Source organism: Amborella trichopoda, chromosome 1, assembly GCF_054954075.1.
Source record: "Amborella trichopoda isolate Santa Cruz 75 chromosome 1, AtrichopodaSantaCruz75HAP2 v2.0, whole genome shotgun sequence".
NCBI lineage: Eukaryota > Viridiplantae > Streptophyta > Magnoliopsida > Amborellales > Amborellaceae > Amborella > Amborella trichopoda.
Window position 1 is genome coordinate 40,625,041 of NC_142336.1, and position 26,820 is coordinate 40,651,860.

General features: G+C 34.4%; 1 protein-coding gene across 1 annotated transcript; it reads right to left on the reverse strand.

Annotated features, from left to right (window-relative positions):
* Window positions 1-920: 920 nt before the first annotated feature.
* LOC18426346 (uncharacterized) lies at window positions 921-26,820 on the reverse strand. Its single transcript, XM_088852051.1, has 11 exons — window positions 26,634-26,820; window positions 22,994-23,116; window positions 22,477-22,546; window positions 15,045-15,142; window positions 14,704-14,919; window positions 13,577-13,663; window positions 12,977-13,354; window positions 11,864-11,979; window positions 5,400-5,502; window positions 1,587-1,841; window positions 921-1,194 (listed from the first exon to the last, which is right to left on the reverse strand). Exons 1-11 carry the CDS (start codon window positions 26,781-26,783, stop codon window positions 1,069-1,071), a joined length of 1,722 nt encoding a protein of 573 aa, XP_088708177.1. The 5' UTR covers window positions 26,784-26,820; the 3' UTR covers window positions 921-1,068.

The window sequence follows — 26,820 nt, forward strand, 5'->3', positions numbered from 1 at the left end:
TCCAAGAGAAAGGCAGTATTCCCATGAGTTTTGAGTTGATTAGAACGAAAATCTCTTGATTGCTCTTGAGTTATCTTTCCGATAACATATTGTGGTGATAGAAAATGTATTGATTGATGGTGTTGTTCGATCGAGAGAGCGAGTTTAAAATGGAAGATTGGTAATGGTTTTTTTTTACCGATGTTTAAAGAAATATATATATCTTATAACCCAAAAATATAATCTTCATTGCAATAGTTGATTTTTACTTGCTAAGGCCATGGATGTAACCCAACGGGTTTAAACATATAAATAGAGTGTTGTGAGGGTGTACTTTTTTGTGTTTGCTTTTTTTCTTACACTCGATTTATAGTTGTATTCATCTACTTTACATTTAGCAAATTGTGTACACGATTTTGAGTAGGATCTTAATATTTGAGATTCCTGGTTTCTTACAATTGTGTACACGATCTTGGGTGGGATCCCAATATTTGATATTTCCGGTTCCACATACGAGGGGTTCCTGAGAATCCTACATCCAAGAGCAAGTACCTTTTGAAGAAGAAGCTAAGAGAGATCCTCTTGAAGAAAGGAGGCAAGAGAGACAATGCTCGAAACAAATAAGGTATCTACTCGATGTTACTTTTCTAGAGAGAGAGATGAATGTGATCAGTGATCTCGGTGAACCAATAGGTATTGGGTATTGGTATTTTCTTACCACCAAATCATGTAGTTATTATTGTTTAGTAATCCTTGCCCTTGGATGTAGCCCTTTTAGGGTGAGCCACATACATATTTGTGCTTGTGTGGTATGTGCGATCTTGTGTTTTATTTCTCATGCTTGAATTATGGTCTGTACTCTCGCTAATTTTACTTCTATTCGGTTAAACACACAGTCTTGATGGGATCTAATATTTGGGGTTCCTACTTTCGCAATATAAGAGGGCACATAACACCCAACAGTTTTGCAAATATACGTTGAAAAAAAAAAACCGAGACCTGTAAAATTGATCCCCTTTCTTTCATCGCAAATTCAAAGAATATAGAAGTGAAACTCCTTGTGCTACAGGTTCTCCTACCACTTACTTTTCAAGGAACTACATAAGCTGGTGAATATATGGTAAATGCGAAGATTGCAGAAGCAAGCCCACAACAAATGAAGAGAGTGCCAATCCACCCTCCTATGAATCTTAGCAATAGCTTCCAATTCACATTCTGTTAAGACAATTAAGATGAAACAAGTGACCACAAACACACACAAAAATAAATAAATAACTAAAATAAAACAAAACTTATAAAAAAGAAGTACGCAATTAAGGGGATTATAAATTATGAAACTATTTACTATTGTTATAAGGTCACAATCACTCATAACCACTAGATTTCAAATTCGATGGCCTGGGGTGTGTCATGAGGATCGAGAGATTCATTTTTGAACTTTGAGACTAGTCCATAATACACTAACAACCACCCAATTTGAAATCTACCTGACAAGAATTATTGTGACTTCTTTGTACTAAAAGTAAATAATCTCTTTATATACATTTCTTATAATCAAGCTGTGACATACACCATCTGGTGATTAACATAGCACAACATTCATTTACCTTATAGTTGTCTGCTATCCCAACTCCTAAGATGGATCCAACAAGAGCATGGGTACTTGAAAGAGGAAGATTGCACTGTGTCATAACGATTATTATAATAACTGCACATATCTGTGCACTGAAGCCTCTCGTATTGCTAAGATATGTCAACTTTGAGCCCAAGCAACGCGAAAGCTTCAAGCCACACAGGAAGAATCCCAGTGCGGCACCAACTCCGCCCAATAATCGAATCCATAGCGCAATCGTCACATCCCCCTGAAAGACACCTACATGTCAATTTTTAGTGTTTCTAGCATCAGCACAAGCGTTGCAGTTATGAAAAGTAGAAGACTTAGTTTGTGAAGAAAGCCGTTATGCTGCAAATGAAAATAACAAACAGTTGGCCACGGTTGTTCATTCGATAGCTGATGAACCATTTGAAATTTGAGATAATAACCAATGCTCCTTGGGTATAAAAATATGTTCTGTGTTATAAAAGAAAGTGTGTAATTTCAATTGAGGTAATGACTTGAAATCTTTGACCATAGGCTTATGACTCCTCTTATAGCATTGCTGCCAAATTTCACAGGATATAACTGTTAAGTTAGCTTGAATCCCTAGATTTTTATGGATTGGTTTTACTTTTTTTTGTCTCCTATTTTTTAGTGGTTTCCTATTTAGTTGGGATTCCAATTAAGTTACTAATTTTAGGAGTTTATCTTAGGCGGTCTTATTTAGATTAGGATGAGGCATTAGTCCACTGATATAAAGATCAAGTTTGGTTTCTTAAAAAATTAGGAGAAGTGTAGGAGGATATAGGTACCACTTTTTGGGGGTTGTTTTTCTCTATATATTGGTTATTTTGTAGAGAGAAAAAGTGTTAGAAAAAGAATTAGTGGGATGGTGTGTGCATACATGTGATTGTTTGTTAAAGCATAAAAGAGACTGCAAATTACTATAGAAAATACCACTAGAAAGCAACAATTCGAATTAAAATCAACATTTACAAAAGCTGTTTGGAATTTCTCGATCCTGTAAATGTTAAGCCCTCTTAAACCCCTAACATATATGATATCCATGGTCGCCCTTGCTTTTCACCAAAGTGGTTAGAGGAGTAGGGGGACGTAGAAGAAACACAGTACATCTCCCAATCAAGTTTTATAATTATTAGTTTTTGCCCTTTGTTTCATGTGCAAAGGGTGGCAGTGTGCTCCATTTGGAGTGGGTTTGATCCAGTTGAAGGAAACTGGGCCTTAAATCAAGTTCGATTGCCTATTAACTAGGTTTCAAGCTTAGTTTAGCCTAATTTTAGGATGAGTAAGTGGTTGGGTTGTCTATGATAGAAGTTTATTTGTTAGGGCTGAGCAAGTTTTCAACCCACCAATCTCTGACCCCTAAAATGGCCAAGCCTTGGGGTATCAGGTGAAAAATCAAAGTTTGCCTCGATTTTTGAACTAAAGGATAAAGTTTTAGTGTGAACATTTTAGTAGTCTTAAGTCACCTCATACCACAACTTTCCCATCATATTTTGGTTATACTTTCTTTGGGATTCATGGCGTTTCTCTCAATATATTTGTGGAAGATTGTGTTTAGGTTCTTTTGGCTTGAGTTGCATGAAACACTCCTAATGATAATGGAGTTAATCAGCTTTTCAATCTTGCAAATAATCATTTCCTGAGTTATATTGATGTTTAGAGGATGGAGTGAGGAGCTTATATGCAAATGTTCAGCTCCAACTACCATGTAGGTCACGAGAAATTATAAAGAAGGGGCCTGAGGTCAAGCAACCCACAACCAGCAGTGGCCCTATTGATCACCTGATTTGATCTTCAACCTAATGTTGATCCATGAAAATAACACACACCCTACACCCCCCATTCCCACCCAATACACACACGCACACACACACGCATGCACAGATAAGAAAGTGATGGTAAGAAAGCAATAATCCATCTAAATTTCAACTAATCTCACTGTGGTTTTTGGGAGATATGACCAAAATGGTCCAGAAGGTCTTGTGTTGGGGACTGAAAATGTTCACCTACTGTATGCCCAAGAACACACTGATCACATCCCTGAAACTTGTCAACTGTATTTTTTCAATAACTCCTTTGAAAACCAAAAGATGTCAGATCGCATGAAATTTGTACCGTAATATTTATAAGATCGCATGAAATTTGTGACATAACATTTATAGGAGTTTGTCCCTCATCCCACCAAGTTTCAACTTCATCGAAGACTGTTTATTTGGAATTCTCTTTATATATTACTCCTCTAACAAGTAGGGTCATTGAGGGGTAATTTTATTAAGTAACCTATTTTTTGGACTACCGATCATATCCCAACAAATCATCAACCCTATATTTTCAATACATCTCTCAAAACTAGTATCAAATGATGTCAAATCTCCATAAAATTTCAAACATGATGTTTTTTAGGGTCCATCTATGATCCTCATCAGACATCAATTATAACTGGACCCCCGACTGTATGAATAGAGCCCGGTCAGTGACTTCTGACTTTGGAATCCCATACCTCAAGCATCCAATATGAGAATGACATGATTTTTGGAGGGTATAGGGACATACTAGATCAAACTTTAGCAAATTTTGATTGTATTCTAAGTGCATTTGGTTTTGGTTCTAATCATCACTCTCATCCATCATCTATGTGTCATTTCAACATCACGACACCGTCTGAAACTCATTATTTTTTTTTCTAGAGGTACCATATCGCATATTAAAAGGAACATCATGATTTGACTCCTATATAAGACCATTTTGATGTCTTCAGTGGTTTCTGGAAGTTCTAGTGAATTTGATGTCATCTGCTTGATTGATTGGTTAAACCCATGCTTCTGTATTTGGCAAGTTATTGTTCTCTAGATCCCCCATCCCCCCACTTTCCCTGCCTTCTAAGAGTTTATTGGATAATACAGAATCCTGATGTCCATCCTGGGTTTTAATACCATGCTGTCGGGATAGTTTGGCAGCATTATAGCCCACTCTTGTGCTCTGTATTTGATCAAACTTGTTTAATGTCAATTTCAGATGTCTTGATACAAAATATACTCAAACACCATGGGAGAACCTGAAGTTCCATGAACTCTTGCCTAGTGGTCTTAAAGCCCTAAACAATAAACCGCGATTTGGAGTTGTATTTGTGGTACTTTGCTAGAGAGAGTTAAAAATACTTAAGAGGGTTATCCTAGTGAAATGGTGGAATAGTATGGCATTCTAGTCCACAACCAAAAAGACATGTTCTGAAGTTGACTAAGGCCGACCCCCACCAGAACTATCTATTTGATTGAATGTTTAAAGAGATATTGGGTCTTGATCAAATTGTAAAGGCATCGGAGGAAAGTATTCATGCTATGCAACATCACACGAACTAACAGGCAGATTTTCATAGGTCAGGAAGTGTGCAATTTCATCAGCAACTCCAGCATGGGATCGAGTTGCATATGATTTCATTTATAGAATGGGATCGAGTCACATATGATTTCATTTATAGAATTAAATGGACAATTTCATCAGCAACTGCAGCATGCGATCGAGTTGCATATGATTTCATTTATAGAATGGGTGGTATCGACTCGCATATGCCTTCATTTATAGAATTGAATGGAAGCAATTGTAAGTGAATACAAATGCATGAGGCTTGGCAATAGAAGAAAATGAAGATATTGGAAGCAATTGTGAGTTAGAGAAAACAAATTCCTGCAATTAGTCTCAGGGAGAATTCAACATTCATGTGTCATTAATGAACAAAAGAAACAAGTAGTAGCAGATTGAATGAGAGGGAAAGAACAAACACTAAATTGCCCTGACTCACCATTTCTACATTTCCTAAAAACTCAGCTTTGTGCCCATATATAGCAAGAATTGCGCCAAAAGGAGCCATAACTGTTGCAATCTCATTGGCAGATTGAGCGAGCCTGCATATAGTTAACTGTATAATATCAATTTTCAATATTATCAAATTTCAATATATTAAATTAAAGATGTTATTTTTTAAACAATTTTTATTGGGATTAACAAATATGAATTCAAATTATACACAATAAAACACTTAAATCTCTAAAAATTTTACAAGGGACAAAGAAATGATTTTTAATTCCGGAAAAGATGGGATTAGCCCACTAGCTCATTTGAATATATGAACCCAACGTCCCAGATTGATTCTGAGCCGATTTGACGATCACGGATGTCCGGTAGTATTTGAATTTTAATTTTTTTTTCTAAAAATCTAAATAACTTGAAATTTTAGGCCTGTGTTCATCAAAAATAGTGAATTTTCAAAAAATATCAAACAAGTATTTTACATGAAATAAATTGACGAAAATACCCCTGAAAAGCTTTGAGGGGTATTTTGGTTATTTTATTTTCATGGATAATTTTTTTTATATTTTTATTAAGTGATTCTTGATGAGAAGAACACACATCTAAAATTTCAAGTGATTTGGATTTGTAAAAATAAAAATAAAATTCAAGTACTACCGAACATCCGTGATCGTCAGATCGGCCCAGATTCAATCTAGGCCGTTGGGCTCATTTGTTCATATGAGCTAGTGGGCTAATCCCATCTTTTCCCTTTTAATTCATATGTCAAAATTCATTACCCAATTTAGTAGTTTTAACTTTTATATTTGTAATCATTTCCTTATAAACTTCCTCACATGTCCCTTCTTTATTTTTTTGAGATATTTTTAAGTCGATGAAATGTTTCTTTTTAAATTCAAATTTCTAATTTTTCTTTCAAATTAAATACATACTACTATGAGGAAAGGTCGTTGTTTAGTTAATTACATGCTTTAAAATCATCATCACCATCCAAGCCTTATCCCAACTTTTAGAGTTTAATTGTATGAATCCTGCCCTGTCATTCCTCTCTATCAAGGATGATACCCTCAATTAGACCATAAGTCACTATATCTTTTTTGTATTACTTTCATTATGTCCTTTGGGGCATTCCCCTTGTCTTTTAGAGCCTTCCACTTGAACCAAATCACCTCTCAAAACTAGTGTTACTCTAGGTCGACGACCTAAGTCTAATTTCCCTCATTTTATTGCCTATCGGAGTTGCCTTAAGTACTGTCAAATATATTCATTCTGAATTTTGTCCTCTTTTGAATTTTCACTCATCTATCTCAATATCCTCATCTCAGCTATACTCATTTTATGGATACGTTGTTTCTTAACTACCCAACATTCTTTCCCATAACATATTACTAGTCTTACAACCATCCTATAGAACTTCCTCTTTAGTTTCAGTGCTATGTGACAATCACATAAGACTCCCGAAGCACATCTCTACTTGTCCACACAACTCTAATTCTATGAGCAACATCTTCATCAATCTCTCCTTTATCATGGATTATCGACTCAAGATAATCTCTTTTAGGTACTTTTGGCCATCAATCTTAATTAGTCCCTTGTTTTGCTCCTATTATTACTGAAGTTGTATTCAATAAATCGAGTCTTAGTCAGGATAATTAAAATCCTAAATTTTAAAGATTTCCTACAAATTTCTAGCTTTGTGTTTACGCAGTATCTAGTCTCATTAATAAATAAAAAAATGCCATCCACAAATAATATCCACCACAAGATCTCATCCTATAGTTACCTAGTTAACTCATCCATAACCAAAGCAAAGGGATATGGACTCAACACTGAACCCAGATGTAATTCTAACCCCTAGTTGTCCTTATATTAGTAAACGCTCCTTTGTATACACCCTTAACCATGTCAATATATCCTCTTGAGATTCTTTTCTTTTCCTGCACTCACCAAATCATCTCTCTAAGAACTCTATTGTATGCTTTCTCTAAATCAATGAAGATTATATGGAGGTATTTTCTTTTCTCCCTGAACTTTTTAATGAATTTCTTAAGTAGAAAAATAGCATCAATTGTTGACCTCCCTGTAATAAATCCAAACTGATTTTCTAATACACTCATTTTACTTGAATATAATTAGAGTTATTTATTCAATAAAATTTTGTTGATAATTTCAATTTATCATAGATATTTGTCACTAAGCTGGCTTCTATTTTTGAACATAATAGATGCATGACAATTCATCGTATAGAGGACTAAGCATTAAATATCCTTATAACTTTCAGGTGATGCTAGATAATCTCACCTAGTGCTGCCAACTTACCAGGCCCAAGTTGGCTAAAGATGGGCCAAGTGGAGTGTTGGATATGTCCCTTTAAAGACCTTACGAGCAAATAAAAATTACAGCTATAGTCATACTATGCTCTAGTGGGAGTATGGTCTATATAGGACCAGAGAGGGATACTTCCTAATGCCTGTAGACTCATCGGGGTTGGGCGACCTAGGCTTGAGATTTGAGCCTAAAACCTTATAGTCCCAGTTGTAAGGCACTACTATAGATGATTTGCAGGGTTATCTCTTATTGAGGTTAGAGAGATGCCCAGGTAGATTAGTATGGAAGTAGCCGGTCTCCTGCGTGTGGTTAGTAGCTTGTGAGGACAAGGGATAAAACTTCAACATTACCGATGCGCGACATGTTGACATGATAGCCTCATCTATGGAAGCCATCCATTAAGGTAATAGAAGTACATGTGCTAAAGAGCGGGCCCATGTACCATTGCAATAGTGTGCATGTGTATATTACATATGACTTGACGGTGTTCCCTCTATTTATTGGACAAATTTGATGGACCAAGCATAAGCCCTTGCAATTAACTATGGGTCATAGATTCCATTAGTTTATTTTGAGAAGATAGACTAATGGACCAGGGGAATTAGCATAGGTGGGGTGCCTTAGTAATTTCATGTATTCCTAACTCAAAGGATCTAATTCACTTTTAAACGTATCTATTCTGTAAAATGAATTTCTAAAGTGCTTTCTATGTTTTATTTGGCATCATGAAGTTTTCATTCAAAATAAATATATTTTTCAGCAGTAAAACATTCAGGCAATTTAAAAGTACCGAAAGGGATTTAAAAATATGTCTATAGCCACTAAAAATATCTATGACTCATGTGGGGAAAGTGGCCAAGGGCCCAAGTGGTATATGGGGCATGAGGCCCACAAGGGCTCCTAGGCCCACATGCCTCTCTTTTTCCTCTTCTTTTTGTAGTTATTTTTTAATCAAATATATAATATATATAATATCATATATAATATTATATATTCTATATTTAGAATATTATATTATATTATATTTTACATTATATTATATTATAAATTATATAATATTATACATTATATAATATATATTAATAACTGAATCACTCCTATCGCACCTCCTAACTGATACTGTATTGGGTTTACGCTGGACATGGCCAGTCCACCTAAGTCGATTTTTCCCCATCTTGTCGTCTATTGGAGCCACCCCTAAATCCCCTCAAATGTATACATTTTGAAGTCTATCATCTCAACAGTCTCATCTCAGTTACACTTATCCTATGGGTCTGTTGTTTATTGACCTCTCAACATTCCGTCCCATAAAGCGAAGCTGATCTTACAATTATCCAATAGAACTTCCCTTTTAGCTTCATTGATATACAACACTCACATAAAACTTTGATTGCATATTTCTACCCCACTCACTCAACTCTAATTTTATGTGCGACATCTTCCTCAATCTCACTATTTTCCTATATCATTGACTCATGATATTGAAAATGCTCTCTTTTAGGTTTTTCTTTGCTAGCAATCTTAATTATTTCCTTGTTTCTACTCCTATTATTAGTAAACTTGCATTCTAAATATTCTATCGGCTAATTGTAAAACGTTTAGATTCTAGAGCATCCCTTTAAAGTTCTAACTTTACATTGACACCACTTGTAAGTCTCATTGATCAAAACTATATCATCTACAAACAACATACACGACGGTCCCTCATCTTATAGATACCTAGCTAACTCCTCCATAACTAAAACAAAAAGATATGGGCTCAATGTTGATCCTTAGTGTATGCCTGTTGTCACTGAAAACTCGCTTATATCTTTACTAGCTATCTGCACACTAATTAGCGCACCTTTGTACAAATCTCTCTCCATGTCGATATAGAATCTGGAGACTCTTTTCTTTTCCAACACCCACCAATGAACTCTTTTCTAAAATGGTGCTTCCACTAAAAGACAAAATGGATCGTAGAAAAAAAAAATTCGGAACGTCAATTTTAATTTTTGAAAAAATAAAATTTCAGATTCATGATCATCTTCATGGTTGAGATTATAAAATCCTAAAATTTTGGATCCAAAATCCATCTTAGAGATGACACTTTTCGATAGATTGCTTTTGGGTGAATTGTTTTAGGATTGTTCTTAAAAATAATAAATTGTAAGCAAAATAAAAAGACTTGAGCAACCTAAATAACCCAATACTCGATCATCTTTAAGACCCTTATCACTTTTTGATGAGAAAAATCAATCCACAAACTAAATTTGGTTAAGTTTGAAATAGTATATCAAATTTGTTATAGCTTAGTTTTGGGCTTTCTAAACTCAATTACAAGATAAAGTACAGTTTAGTGTGTGGTGCGTGAGAGAGCGAGAGAGAGGGGACGGACGGGCTTAATGTAATGAGCTAGAAGATGTAGATGCAAGTGAGAATAACTTGAAGGTACTATGGATTTTTTTTTGGTTTGTTTTTTAATAACGTTTTAGTTACATATATTGAAAATTATGAGTTCTTCTGCATCCATTTTGTCAATCACACTTAAAAAAAGGGTTTAGTTTCTATAAGGTGCCTATTTTAAATAATCGAAGTAAGATGAGCCTCCAAACCTTGCCAGAGGTACAGCTCTATCGCTATAAACTCTTGCAATAGCTTGAAAATCTATTTCAATTCCTAATTATGAAATATCAGCTCAAAAAATAGTGTGAATTAAGAATATCTATAAGCATTTGAAAATCATAAAAATAGACAGTTCAAATAATGTGTTATAAGATGCAAGTTTTGTTATAAGATGTCTATCTTTGGTCTTCAGATAGGATCACTTGGGATATTCAATTCATTTGTAATAAGGTGCCAGACAGTATGCTCATGCAATTTTGTGAGCTTATGAATGATCTATCCACAGTCTACGCCTCTCGAGATCATGATAATGAGGTGGTGAGGGAACTAACAAATGATGGGGTTCTCGGTGAAATATGTTTATATGTTGTTATACCATGATAGAATTAGATGGGAGCAACCAAATCTTAAAGATATTTGGAAATGGTGCATTCTATACAAGATCAGATTTTTCTATAAACATTGTCAAAAAACAAAGTTCTGACAGTGGAAAATTTGAAGAAGAGGGGAAAACTTATTATTAATTGTTGCATCTTATACAAAGAGGATGAAGAGTCCGGAGACCATTTATTCCTCTATTACCACTTTACTTTATCATTATGGAGGTAGGTTTTTTGTTTAATTAGTTTCTCACTTTCTTTGCCTAAACAACATGTGAGAATTATTGATCATCTGTCTATTCCTTCTATTTCGAAGTTAGGTGTCGTGATTTGGCTGATTTTAGGAGCTTCAATTTTATGGGAGGTGTGGCTTGAAAGCAATAGAAACATTTTTGAAAGATGGTGTTTAGAGATAGCTTGAATCCAAGAGAAGATCATTCAAAATGGGTGGTATGGTTATCCAATACTAAAGAAGGTTTTGGTATATCAAAGATTGATATACTCTACAATATTTGGGATTTGATGCAACAGAAGGTGCATAGACCAATAATTCATAGAACATGGCTTCCTTTTAATAGCCGTAGTACAAAGCTTAATTTTGATGGTAGCTCTTACGTGAACCCAGGGTCAACGGGTTACAGTGGTGTTGTGAGAGACCCATCTGGCATGGTGATTTTCTTCTGCTACGGCTCATGTGAACAGTTACGACCAATCAAGCTAACTTGTTGGCTATAGTACATGGGCTTGAATTGTTGAAAGATCGTTGTCTGACTTTAGGCTGGCTGCTGGAAGGGGACTCTCTAAATGTCATTCATTGGTGCTCTGGGTTTAGCAAGCCATCGTAGAGTTTATGGAAGTATTGGTTGCAAGTTATGAACATATGTCAGAATCAGGTGGTTGCAATCATCCATGTTTATAAGGAGGCTAATGAGAGAGCTGACTTTCTTGCAAAAGAAGGGGTTTGGGCTGATTGTTTGTTCATTTCTTCCTTATCTCTTAACCTTGGTGATGTTTATATATATATATATATATATATATATATATATATATATATATATATAGACACACACACACACCGAGATGATCAGTTGAAAGAAACAAGGTGAAACAAAAATAATGAAAAATGTGATAAGCAGGAACCTACGCAAAGATGCAAGCAGCTAGAACCTGTGGAAAACTGAAAAGATCTTCCATCTTCTCATCAAACTTCTCTGCTAAAGCATGTCGAACAAGTGTATTCTGATCATATTCAGCTCCTTGCTGCATACCAAGAAAAAGGTGATGTCTCCAATACAATGTTACTCTGAAGCTTATGTGAAGTCATTAAAATGATGATTGACGCAAACATGAATATAAAATTAAAAGAAATAAGCTTTGAAGGTACTTTAAAATAAATAAAAGTGAAAATGCTTATGTAACCTTTGTAAGTCGACTGATAGGCTCTTTACTCGAATGAAATGTGAAATAAGTGTTGGGTCAGGGTCGAACCAACATGGTCCAAGGGTAGGAATGGGCCTAGCCATGGCGCTCAGTTCAACCTAGACTGCCCTCTTTTCCTCAGGTTTTTCTTTTATATTTTTTTATTTTATTTGGCCCGGCTCGGCCCTAATAGGGGCTATCAGGACCTCATTGACTTGATCAGGGCTAGCCTTATGGGAACTAGGGTCGGGCTAGGGCTAGCCCTGGCCCGCCCTACTACCAACCCTAGTTCAAAGTATATGAAATTTTCAAAAAAAAGGGAATTACCCTTATTTAGTACTGCACCAAAAACAAACGATTCGCATCTTCTTGCACACAACTCCTTCAACTTTTAAACTTAAAACCAAGTATGATTTTCCTTTCCCCAATATTTTGCTTGTTATTTATTATATATAAATTCTGACCACTTTATTTTGTCAGATTATTATGTAGATTTTCAATCTGATTACTTTTAAAAAAAATTCATAAAGCAAAATGCCACATGCTTCCAAGAGTGTTCATGTCAAAGTATTTCATACGAACGTGGCCGCATCAAGCCACATGCACCTCCACATTTGATTAAAAGAACTTCCGAACTAAAAACATTTTCTAGAAAGGAAGAGAGAAGAGTTTTGGAAGTAGCATATCATGAAGAACGCCAAGTCCCCTACAACTTGTATAGGTTCATGTACAACGCCACAAATAAGAAATGGTTACTTGAAAATAATGATACCAATATAAATCCAATGAACATGGTTAGCATATAGTTAGATTACCAATCCAAGCTTACAGAACTTACTATAGAGAAGATGCGGCTCTTGAAATTCGCCAAGGAATTCGAGCAAGTCTGAGTTTTCGATAAATTATGAATATCTTCAGGATCATCACATCGAAGTAGCTTGTTTGGAGTTGAAGCTAATAATTGTTTAAGCGGTTTGCCGGAATCTGAACTCATTGTCGGAGGGGATAAGCCACCATCATTACTTTTCTCCTCTTCTTCTCCTTCATAAACTGTGTGCAAAACTCTCATTTCCCTGTATTCCTTCAAAGCATTCTCAAATTGATCTTGGTGTTCATCATTTCTTGTTGATGTCATTCCTTTCTTAGGTAAATCTGCTTTCTTAATCATTTTGTTGGAAATTTTGATTTTTCTTCTACTAGGGCTGACAACTGCGAACTGATTGTTTAAAACGAAAGAAATAATAATGAAAATAAAATAAAACATCAATTAAATAATGATTAGAAGCAATTATAAGGTATGTTTTACAATGTATATTACATGTGTATTTTAGTCAAGGGAAGAAAATGTTATTTCCTAAGATTAGAACGAATTGAGTTCATATTAGAAAATGACTTTTAAGAAGAAAAAATAAAAAACCAAAGAGAGAAAGAAGAATACCAAGGATAAAATTGCAGCAATAGAGGCTGCCACTAATACAGCAACTACAGCTTGCCATTGCTTAATCAATATGATGTCTGGTAAAACCTGCCATTAAAAATGTTCATTAAATTTAAACCAGTTTGAAGAAGAAGAATTGAAACATAATCATTTTGATTCTAGAGCAAAATCATACTAGGAGAAATATCATTATGGGGTCAAAACACCTTACAAAGTCATGAAAGGGGTCAAAACATCTCCATTAATAATATACAATTTACTTTTTAATTTCCTTTTACTCATGTGCCTTCTCAAAAGCTAACTTCAAAAATACCCAAATTACCCGTGTTAGCATTGAAAACATTGAACAAAGAAAGATATTTTAGTAATTTTACCCACCAAAGAGGCCCGACCAAATGGCGATAAGTACCCCTGCTTATTCAAGGCGGGCAAATTCATTACCCTTTCTTGTTCAAGTTTAGGTTCCCTAACTGAAACAAGGTGATTTGGATATTTTAGAGATAAATTTTAGAGATATCTGAGTGAAATGAAAATGAGAAGGTAAACCTATTTTCTCCCCCCTTAAAGATTCAAGATTTTATACTATAAGATCATTTATCTTTGTTACAAGGAGGTCGTAATTGTTACTAGCCCATTAGATGTCAAATTGGATTGACTTAAATTGTGCTATAAAGTCTGAGGAAATTTATTTTGAAGTTTCAGTCTAGTTAATGATACACTCCCAACCACATGATTTGAAATCTGATGGACAAGAATGATTGTGACCTCCTTGTATTAAAAGTAAATGATATCTTTATACACTTTTTGTAAAGATTTTGACCCCTTAAATAAATTTTTTATTTTTATTTATTTATTTATTTATTTATTATCACACCATATTGTATGTTGCATGCAAGCATTATGCTACATGTAACCTCAATGAGCCGATGTTTATGGAAAATGCTTGACATAACTACTGCTCCACTCTATCCATCAATATCATTTTCAACAGGAGAAGTCCATCCACTGCTGATAATGAATTATTGACGTTCTTTATGTATCACATTGTTTTTAAATTACATGTGTCATAGTATATGATCCAAAATTTAAAATCATTGTTTCAATTAGTTTACTATCTGAAGTCCAACCTGGTACAAAACAAAGAGGCATAACAATCCAGTTGACAGCCCGTAGACGAATGGTAGTGCCACAATTATCTTTTTTTCCGCGTTTTCTGAACGAAGAATGGTGATCTTCAAGACCCCGAAAAAGCAAAGAGCAGCCACACATGCTAGAAAAGGAGCTAAAGCCCATTCCGCAAAAACCTGACCAATAGCTCGGAAGTGGAACTTTATCGTTTTGTCCTTAAAAAAAGAAGAATAAAAGAACAGAAAGAAAAAGTTAGATAGTTTCTGTCATCTTTATAGGCATGAAAAGGATCAACATATAAGAGAATTGGGAAGCAATGATAGAATGTGAGAAAATAAACCTTTTTGGTGATCAACATTGTTCCGAAGAGGGCACTCCGAATTGAGAGTTGAGATGAAACTGGTAGTTCCATGAAAGTAGCAACTGCCAGCCATATCGCTGTTCAAAGAGCACATGTTAATAGTAAACTACTAATGCTGCTACTACTACTAGTATTACTACGACTACTACTTGGTAGTAGTAGCAGTAGTAGTAAAGTCATACGGACAAAAAAGAACAAGAAAATAGACAACATGCAATTTCCCATTGCAATTTGTATTGCCCCTTTTATGAAAATTTTGACAGTAAATGATTGAAATAAAATTTATGACTTCCAACATATAATTTTTAGGCTTCCATGGTCGATGGTCAAAGAAACAAAAAAAAGAAGAAAATTGTGTAAAAAATATGGAAGCAAAAAAAATGTGGTAAGTTAAAGAATCGTGAATATTTTGGGTCCGGCTCAAAAAAATAGTTGTGAAAAAAGCGTATATTTAAATATAACAAAATACAAAATCATGAGTTGTCGCTAACGTATGGGTACATTAAAACCATTGAAAAATAATTTTATGTCTTTATCTAGTATCATTAGAACCTTGCTCGACAAATTTTTGCTTAAACTTTTAGTATGTACTATAACAATGCTTACTTTGTTGTCATGACACCTAACATATGATAGATTTATTGAGAGCATACAATAAAACGACGACAACAAGAACAATCAACTTAGGTATGGGATTATTGTTCAAAGGAAAAAAATAAAAAAAGAACCTCAATATATGATTTTATTTAGCTAAAACACAAAAACCCAAAAATGTAAAATAGTGGTCCAACCAAATTACTATGTTGTATACAGCAATGAAATCTAAAAAATAAAATGAAAAGATATAATCACTCAAACTTCTGTATGTAGAAAGATAGTAACAAAATACTTAAGCCAATCCAAATATTCGAAGCCAATCACGAATTCCTAGCTGCCTAAATCTTTGGTTGTTAGTAAATCTCACTCTTGTTCTTTATGATGGCACTTTCTTTTTAAAAGAAAATAAAGACATTTTATTGGGTTACTCTTGTTCTAATGAAATATATAATTGGTTTGATGGATTACTTTTGGGGAATATATTGTGTTTCTTTGAAGGGAACATATTGGTGAAATTTTTGTCAAATTCGGAATCTTAATTTATTCCAACTTTTAATGTACTTATCTCAAAACCAAAATCTAAAAATATTAAATCAATGAAGATATAAAGTTACAGTGAAAAAGCTTTTTTTTGAAAATTTTTTTTGGAAAAAGATAAAATATAGATTTGGCTCGTTTTCATTAAAAAAACACGATTTTTTTGAAGATCTTTTGAAAAACTTGGAGTTCTTAACGAATTTCAAAAAATCGCTAACTATGGTTTGAAGTCATGGACCAAAAGTTCACATGTCATTTCCCCACTAAAAGTCCGTCAAGGAATGATACTCAGCCTTCAGTTTCTTATATCCGAAAGCTTATGAAATCTGTTAGAATAGTGTTGCAGACCCAAACTCTATCATAATATATACAAATCATGTATTTATTAAGTTTTAAAATCACCTAGTCATGCCTTTCATGGCTCGAGTCCAGCTGTCCAAAAAATGGACCATGATGATCATTAATGAACATCATCTGATGCAAGGGACATAAGAGCTTTTATTTGTTTTACTTTCTCAAAGCCAGGGTCATAACAAAGTAAGTGAAAAACTTTCCACGAGACTAGGGCCATTAATGTGCTTGGGCTAGCCCACAAGCTTTTGGGCAGGGTGCTAGAGCCAGGATGGGTTTGAGTCGCTTGTCAAAGCCCACAGTTAGGGCCCGAGGCATGTTATTTGGAATATAGATTCATTGAGAATAGATTGATACTCAATAATATGTGTGAGATACAACTCATCATAAACAAACTTAAAGAACAAGAATTTAATAGATGAGTCCTTCAAAGTGGGAACTACCATTCACAAGTTAACCCCATCATAAAAAGAGTATCAAAAGAAAATGAAGAACATGAGAGTTGATATTAATATGGTTCAACTGCAATACAATCTTTTCATATTAAGGAAAAGATCATACTTAAAATAAATCATTAGGCAAACCTTATGGGCTATTAATCTAAGGGCACGACTCAAATCGACCCTTTTTGTCCTCCAATCCAAAAGGAGACATCCAAGGATCTAAAATATAATTCCAACAAAAACTAATGAAAGGAAATTGTTTTTATTTGTGCTAAACCCAAACTCCATTCGAGGAAATGCTAACATCAAAAGATGTATCCAAATCTCAAAAACCAAGCAAATATGAACACCAAAGAAAAATGGCTAAATGTAGTTACCAAAGTGAATATGATCAACAGAGAATAAAGTTGGGGGTAAACATCAGGACTACCATTCATGTATCAAATCAGACCTCTTTAAGCCATATGAACCAATGTGTCAAATGTATGAACCAGTATATAATGGGAAAGTCTTACCTGGAATTCAAATCATTGGATATATGCTTAGTAACATAATATCAATTGAAATTCAATTCTGGCAAGTTGTTAATTAAGAAAATGTACTTCCTGTACATGATGTTAAAAGGAATTTCGTATTTGATTATTTATTAAATGATAGGGGTCTCATGGTTGTCATAAGGTCTATAAGATCATGTAACAAAAAATGTTATATTTTGTTGAAAAGGAATACTTCTGTAATGAGAGGTTCAAGCATGACTTGATTAATGAAATAAAGAATTATTATGGAATGTAATTTGTGGCATGTTGATTAAGATATTCAGGCCTAATTTTTTAAATATGACAATTTTTCAAATGAAAAATTGTGAGGTGTGTCTACAAGCCAAAATGACAAGAACATCTTTCATTTCGGTTATTAGCACTTTTACCTATATTTGAAAGAGGACTTATGTGATTTAGCCAGTGTATGTATTCTTTCTTCTTCTTTTTTCTTCTCTTTTTCTTTTCTTTCTCCTGCTAGGTCAATTACAAGTAGTCATTGAAAATAAATCTAGGATCTAAACTTGATGCCCTTAAAACCAATCTTTCTTTAATCAAAGAAAATCACAATATTATGTTTGGAAGGGTAATCCCAGTCCGTAGATTTTAGGTTATTCTAGTCTGGACTATAGCTCTATAGTGCATAGGGGTAATCTATCGCATATGTATATGCTTCACCCTCAATGGTGGTTCGCTGTCTCAATATGGTGATTTAGGAATGAGGATTTGGGCCCCGTCTCTGGGGGCTTTCATCATACACAAGGGCCATAGAGTCTCTCGGCTCACTTATCCGAACATACTCCAACATCATCAAGGGATGACCTATTATAACCTTTATCGGTTTAATCTCTATGCCCAGGTAACATGGATTTGTCCCAACTGACTGGTCTAACTCGTCAAGCTCAATCCAGTATCGGCAAATATCATTTGCCTAATATGGTCCACATAGGACCATACTCCCACTGAGTTCAAGTACCATTATATTAAATGCTTATTTACAAGCACTCATAAGACCTTTAATGGCCTCATATACCCAACAATATATTTGTGAATTGGAAAATGTTAAAGAAGATATTCATACTCTTCATAGATAATTTCTCTCATTACATTTCTAGGCACTTATTAAGACATAATGAAGCATTCAAGAATTTTAAGATTTTCAAAGTGAATGTTAATAATTAGCTTAATAGGAAAATTAGAAATCTAAGAAGTTATAGGATCAAGAATATTCATCAAATAAGGCTACTTGTTTTTAAATAATAAAATACAAATGACTACTCCTTATACCCCTCAATAAAATAAAGAATGGAACATTGATAGAAATGGTTAATCCAATAATAAATTCTAGTTTACCTTCGAATCCATAGCGTGAAATTTTCATTTCAATATGTTTAGAACAAGGGAAATGACCTTGTGAGACCGTCCCACACCCATATGTGTAGGACCCCAAAGCATCACTATTAAATTTGGCATAGATCTCTAGAAAAGTCAAGTCCCACACCCTTGTTATAACGTTTCTATAGATTTGTGCTAAATTTAATAGTGATCTTTTGAGGTCCTACAGACCTAGGTGTGGGAGGGTCTCATAGGATCATTACTCTTATAACAATTGAGTGTCATATGAGAAATTAAATAAGACACAATATGAATTATAGGTTAATAAAATCCATCATTAGATTTTCTTAAAGAATTCTTAAAGAATGGGAATGTAGCCTATGGAAGACTTCTAGCTTTGAAAAAAAAAACAATCTAAGACCTAGAACTTACAAATTTGTATTTGTGCCATATGCACTAAATAGTAAAACATACAGATTCTTCGAACTAAGTTCAAGCACAATAATTGACTCTAATAATGCTAAATATTTTGACAACTTAATCTATAAAGGCGGACCTCAAAATGTTAATACTCTACCAATAAGTGATGAACAAGATAAATAACAAAATACTTATAACAAACCCATAAAAACAACAATGAAAAAGTTGTAGAACCAAGGAGAAGTAAAAGAGAAAATTGATCCAATATATGTTTTGGCTCCGATTTTTATATTCACCTAGTATAAACAAACAAATGCAAAGTATTAAATCTAATACCAATAGTTTTAAACAATGATTTAAAAAACGGATCGGTGACCCGGATCGGGCACCTCAAAAACCGATCCGGATCGGCGAATCGGCGATCCAGATCGCGAATCGGCTGAATCGGTCGGATTAAAGCTTCAAAAAAATCCGAAAAAATTATTAAAATTCATTATAAATATTTTTTTTTAGGAATCCAATAAAAAATGAGGGTACTGCATTATTAACTTTCATTTTTTTTTATCAATTTGTGAATATTGAGATGTTCTTGCCCTGTATAAATTTATTTTAACTATTAAATTTGTATCACATAAAAGAAAAATCATAGAATTATCATGGATAAAATATATAATTATATATGGACTATTATAAAGAGTAGACTAATCAATGAAAGAATGGCCATTAAAATCTCGTTTTGGCAAAAAACCTTAACCCGCTAAAAAAACCCAAACTATTACAGCCTAACTAACTATAATCCAAAATTATTACAACCTCACTAATTATAATATTATATACTGAAATTATAATTATTAGTTTACATTTTATAATTATTTTATTAGACAAATAATAACAAATTAAAAATATTTTATAATATTATCTAATTTAAAATGTATTATTGACAACTGTAAGAAAAATAGTACATTACATGATTTATAATGTAAAAATTCATAAATAAAATAAAAGATTTGGTTATCAATGTAAAACTTAATAAAATGCGTACAAATTTTAGAAATAACACTTCAATTTTTCAAAAATTTATTTTTTTAGGTTTCTATAATAAATTTAGTAAAAGAGATTGTTAGTAGAAAGATGGAGATTTCAAATAGAATAAACTTTTTATTTTTATTTTTTTTATACCTTTCATATTATTTACAAAAATAATTATACCACTATATACAACAAAAATTAAAGGTTATATAAAAAATTAATTTTTTTATTTTTCATTTTTTTATGTCTTTTTTATTATTTACAAAAATATTTATATTTATACCAACCACTATATACACAACAAAAATATATATACTTATACCAACCACTATATATACAACAAAAATGCAACACATACCCAAGGGATTCGAAAACAACAAAAATATTTATACCAACCACTGTATACACAACAAAAATGTAACACATGCCCAAGGGGATTCAAATGCAACACATGCCCAAGAGGGTGCCCAAGGGGATTCGACATTGGGACCTAAAGTAAAAAATTCAAAGTTATGACCATCAAGCCATCTAACTACATATGATTATAATTTGCTGATTAATAGACTATATTTACATTTCGTTTTCATTTAATGATGTTTGGGAATTATCCCACATCGAAATATAGGTATTCAAATTTGGTATATAAATACCTATGCAATATGAATTATAAAATGTGTATAAAAATATTAGGGCAACCTCGCATTTGCGTGTGGAATCACGTGTGCGCGTGTGAGTGTGCATGGGGCACGCTCGCACATGCGCTCGGATACACGTGTGTGCGTGTGAGTGTGCCGTGGGGCACGCTCGCACGTGCGCTCGGACACACGTGTGTACGTGTGCGTGGGGCACGCTCGCACGTGGGCTCGAACACCCGTGTGCGCGTGTGAGTGTGCGTGGGGCATGCTCGCACGTGCGTTCGGACACACGTGTGTGCGTGTGAGTGTGCGTGGGGCACGCTTGCACGTGCGCTTGGACACCCGTGTGCGCGTGTGAGTGTGTGTGGGGCATGCTCGTACGTGTGTGTCATGTGTGAACCGGGCTGAACCGGATGGGAACCGGCGGTTCCACTCTAGAACCGGGCTTAACCGAATGGGAACCGGCGGTTCCACTCTAGAACCGGGCTGAACCGGATGGGAACCGACAGTTCCACTCTAGAACCGGGCTGAACCGGATGGGAACCGACAGTTCCACTCTAGAACCGGGCTGAAACGGATGGGAACCGGCGGTTCCACTCTAGAATCTGGCGATTCCCGATTTTCGATTGGAACCGGCACGGGCACGCGTGTTTTCGAGTCGAACTAGGTGAGTCCGGTTCGACTCGCCGTTTTTTAAAACACTGGTTTTAAATATGGAGGGAGACCTCTCATCATTAGATGAGGCCTTAGCATTACATGGTGTGGCATTTTGAAGCTAGACATTAATAATGAGATGGAATTTATCCTTGCTAATAAAATGTATAAATTATTGGATCTACCACTATTTTAAACCTATAGGTTGTAAATAAATTTTAAAAGAAAACATAGAACATATATGTCTATTGACAAGGAAAAGATTAGATTAATAGCCAAATGATTTAAATAAAAGGGGCATAGAATAATTTTACACAGATGGCAGGGGCATAGAATAATTTTACACAGATGGCAGGGGCATCTGTTATGCGATTGCTTTAAACCTAGTGTATCAATAGCCACATTACAAATTCAACATAACTTTATTGTCAGAACTTCTAAATGGTCCCAACCATAAATTTGTGCTTTGTTTTTTTTTTTTCTAAGTGTGTTGCATGCTCAGAGATTTTTGAAGTCGAATCTTAGATCTTTCTACAAAATATACCTTCAAATTGATCATCTCGACTTTAATAATTATTATTATGAAAAAGAAAATAGGATCCAATTCCTAAAAGTAGTATGTCTTGTCAGAAAACTAAATTAGAGCTCAAAATCATAGGCCAAATGGGAAGTTGTTGTTTATGAATTTAGGGTCTTGTAAAAATTTTCTTTGTAAAAGTTCATGCAGTGTTCCAAGGCTCAAGACCAAAGTGAGTTGTACTTGGGCTCGGCCCAATTACTCGCCTCGACCAATGGCTGAATACCTTGGCCGAGGTGTTATAGAATGCCGAGCCTATGTAAATTTGAAGAATTTGTACATATTCAATTTCCATACTTGTTGTTATAAGAATTGCAACTAAACTCCACATCACAAGGCCTACACTTGGTTGCCCGTCCTGCATATACTGCAACAAAAAGAACAGTGATGAACTTAATTATTCATTATCAGAAAGAGTCTCCTTTCTAAGAAGAACTATAGAGGAATAAAGATTATAGTTGAAACGATTAAAATTCTACAAATGATAAAAAAAAGAAATAAAAAAGGAAAAAAAAAAGGCAATAAAATTAAGACACGCGTATTATTCTTGTAAAATTTGATGTATTTTATTAGGAAGCAAAAATAAAATTTTCTACATGGATAAAGAAAAGAAAAATTTCCGCAAGTTGGTGGTCATTGACCAATATCAAAAGTCATCTAGCCTTCGAAATACATTTTAGAAAAATGAAGTGAAATTCTTAAGAAAACTAACAAAATGTATGTGATGATTTCAAAATGCAAATTAATTCAGATTGCCAAAAGAACTAAATCTTTGGCATATACTATTATTTTTAATTGGATATATCATACGTACGTCATGGTAAAATGAATTGAGAGTGTCGTTACTTGCGAAGGTGACCCCTGGAATAGTTATGAGGCATGCTGCAACTGAAGCTTGAAAAAATGATAGCGCACCAGATCCCACAGATGTCGAGAACTGTATGTATTAACAATGCAAAATTATTATTAAAATTAAATTAGGAACTTAATAAGAAAAGGGGATACAAATCATAAAAAAAGGGGTAGAAAAAATTTACATAAGGGTAAAGAAACGAGAAAAGATGCTCATCAAGAAAGCTGAAATAGAAATAGAATAACTAATTGCTCCATTACAATAGTACTTACTTATTACTATTTAATTACGAATTACTTTTTTGATATGGTAATTTGTACTTTGCTAACGAGAGGTAGAAGTAATGTAGTTCTTGTGCAAATTCCTCTTGATTTGCAGCAAGACCACGCATTCTCAATGGCATTTCACACGAACTCCTTCTCTAATACTAATCAATGCAGATCCTAATATTAAATTATTAGAAATTGCATAAATTACATAGCATACAACTCATGCATAGAGACGAACTAGAGAAGGCGTTCAACTCGCGATAAGGTTCAAAATTTCTTCCATAGAAGTAATAGTCAATAATCCACTTCTCATCTCAAATTCAAGACACCTCTATTTTATTTTATTTTTTTACCAATTTTACATAATTTTATAAAGAGAAGAAACTAGTCTCAGGGTTGGCTATTCTCTCCGCTCCCTCTCTCTCTAACTCTTTCTCTCGCTAAAAAAAACAGCGCAAAGACCCAAAACCAGGCATTAGCCATTAAAGCAAAATAGGAAGCTTCTTAGAGGGTTCCTCGCCATGGTTTCTTAGAAACAGGACCAGATATGAAAGCCCCAACTAAGTGGAGATTTGTAAAGATAGAAGCAAAGCAAAGCAAAAGAAGAGTTAGAGAGAGAAACATATATTTTGAGAAAAAGAGTTATAGAAAGAATCCCACTTCAAAGTCTCCCTGCAACCCCAAAGGCCCAAACCCCAATCTTCCCCAAACGGTCGTCTCCCCTCTCTCAATCTCTGCAGGTCTGGGGTTGGGTCCGATTCCGGGTCCAAAATTACCCGTCGAGTACATTTACGGGTCCCTCCAAAATAAACCTGTCACGTATGGGCCCGGGTCCGCGTCCGGGTCCTGGTCCGGGTCTGGTTTTGGGTACATACATGTTACTTTGGGTCCAGGTCCGGTTTCGGGTCCAACTGGACTCGACCCCTTATCACCCCTAGTAAAAATGTGATGGTAGAAAATAGTGAAAGACTTTACGAATTAAAAAATTTGTAGCCACACTAATCTAAGTTCCCAAGTCACGTTCGATTCTTTATTACACCACTTAATGACATTCATCAAATCATCCTCAACCACACCTTTATTACACCACTTAATGACATTCATCAAATCATCCTCAACCACACCACATGTCCCACAGGTCTACTTTTGAAGAGCCTTAGATTATGAAAGAACACCCCATTCTAATCCCTTACCATCCCTTCAATAGCTTGAACTCCCATCAAACTTCAATTTAAATGCACGTTGGACATGCATGACCCACGTTGGACATGCAAGACCCAAATACTTCTCGACCACATTTGACAATACCCATCTGGAAAAAAATTTAAAGATTAAGTAATATTCACTTCTATTTAAATAGCTTTTAAACCGAAAACCCCAAAAGTTCTTGCAAAATACTAGCAACCCTTTCTTTCTTAATCTCTAGCACCTAATCCTATCGTAATAAGTGTATTGAGACTCGGCTGACTTACTCGCTACGCCCGAGTTCCGTGTACAACTTAGGATATTTAAAACTTTCAAAAAAAAAATGAAAAACTATAAAATATAAAGATATGTTATACAAATTTTTTTTACATGATTTAAATGTATTTGGCACAGATAAGTGAGTATTTTCTATCGAAATCAAATTTTTATGTTTCACTTTTTTGGTTTTTTTTAAATAGAGTGATTTACATAGAGACTCTAAAAATTTATGTAAAATACAAAATGCTCTTATATATAGAAATTACAAAGGCCGGTCAACCTATCTTTTTTTTGTCCAAAATTGCCTTTTGGTCAATTGGAATTTTTATTTATTTTTAGTCTTTTTCATTAATGGGGTAGTGCCCCAAGCTTTAAGACACTACCCTACTAACAAAAAATTTAAAATTTAAAATTTAGGTTGACCAAGGGGCAGTTTTTGAAAAAATAAAAAAAGTTAGTTGATTGACCTTCTTCTTTCCACATATAAGTGGAACATTTCGTAGTTTACCTATAATGTTAGGGTCCGTACGTAAATCACTCTTAAAAATATCTCAAATTGTAAATTGGGTTTTTAAAAGGCAAAAGTTTATACAGATCCGAGGCTCTAAACAATCAAATTAGAGCCCACCTCAAAAATTTCACTAAAAAAAGTTGTTTTGATGACCAAATATCATCAAATTGATCATCTCGACATCAAGATGCCAAAAAAAAAAAAATGGAATTCAAGTTGGAAATAGTGCATCTTGTTACTCATTTATGGACTGTCAATTTTCAAGATTTTCAAGTTTTCATAGATTTGCTCGATATACACTATTTTTGAAGCTTTAAATTTTATAATTAAAGATGAAAATATATTTTAAGGCTATGACAAAGATTCCTAGTATCGAAACCACATTTCTCAACACTACTTGAAAGTGTGCTTTACTTTGATTATTTAGAGCCTCAGCTCTATACAAATAGCACCCTTTTTTAAATCCATATTTTCTCCGCCTTTTGTGTTCTTGACTTTTTAAAGGTGTTTAAGGTTTGAATTTTTTAATATATTTTATTTTAAAAATTTTATTAATTTTCTCAAAAAACTTATAGGGCCTCCTGGCCTTGTAATAGACTCAGATGAGTAACTCGCCTCAACCGAAGGGCAAGTCCCAGCACATTGATCATAATCTTATTAAATACAAACAAATTTGGAACTGGCAATAGGCGGGACCTAGTCTAAGCCAGCCCTAGCCCTAGCCCAGCTTAGTCCCAACAAGGCTAGAGCAAACCAAAGAGGTCCTGGATCCTGCTAGGCCAGACCAACCAACCTACCCTAAAGCCATGCTTGCCCAACCCTTGGGCCACAAAATGTGGCCCAGGCCCCAATGTTTTAGGGATGGGCGGACCGAGCGGGGCAGGGCTACCAGACCCATTGCCACCCTAAACAAATCAAAAGATATTCAGTATTCACAAAACATAAACTGAAATAATACTTAATTTATGACTTTTCCAAAAAAAACCCAAAAAGTATCCCAAAAGTAAACCCTCAAAACGTTTTCATGCTCTCGATTCCCATAAATCAAGGACCCATCTTTAGTCCTTGTCTATGGCAACCTAATCTTGAGTGCTGTGAATTTTTTTTACCGGAAACTTCACTATAATAAGAATATACTTTGAATACTCTTGCTCAAGTTCATGCCCATTAAAATTCATGCAATTCTAAGTAACTCTTATCTGATCCTAATCTTGATCGACACTTGTTTTGAAGTTTAAACTCGTAAATAGCTACACAACCTCAACTTCAAGGCTATTTTCACAACAAGTAGACATGAATAAGCGAGATTAACGAGTATCCAATCAATCAATCATTCATGATCGTCAAAAAAGCAAACCGGTAGTGGAAGTTCATTGGCTCCGGTTAGAAAAGAAGCAGCGAAAGCCACAAAACCTCCAAAAATGGGTATCCAATGATATGTAGGCCCCCATTTTCCGACTATCCTTGCATTTATGTACACCGGAATTTTTTCGATTCCAGCTACCATTTTGGAGTTTGAATTTGAAGAGAGTAAAAAAATCAGT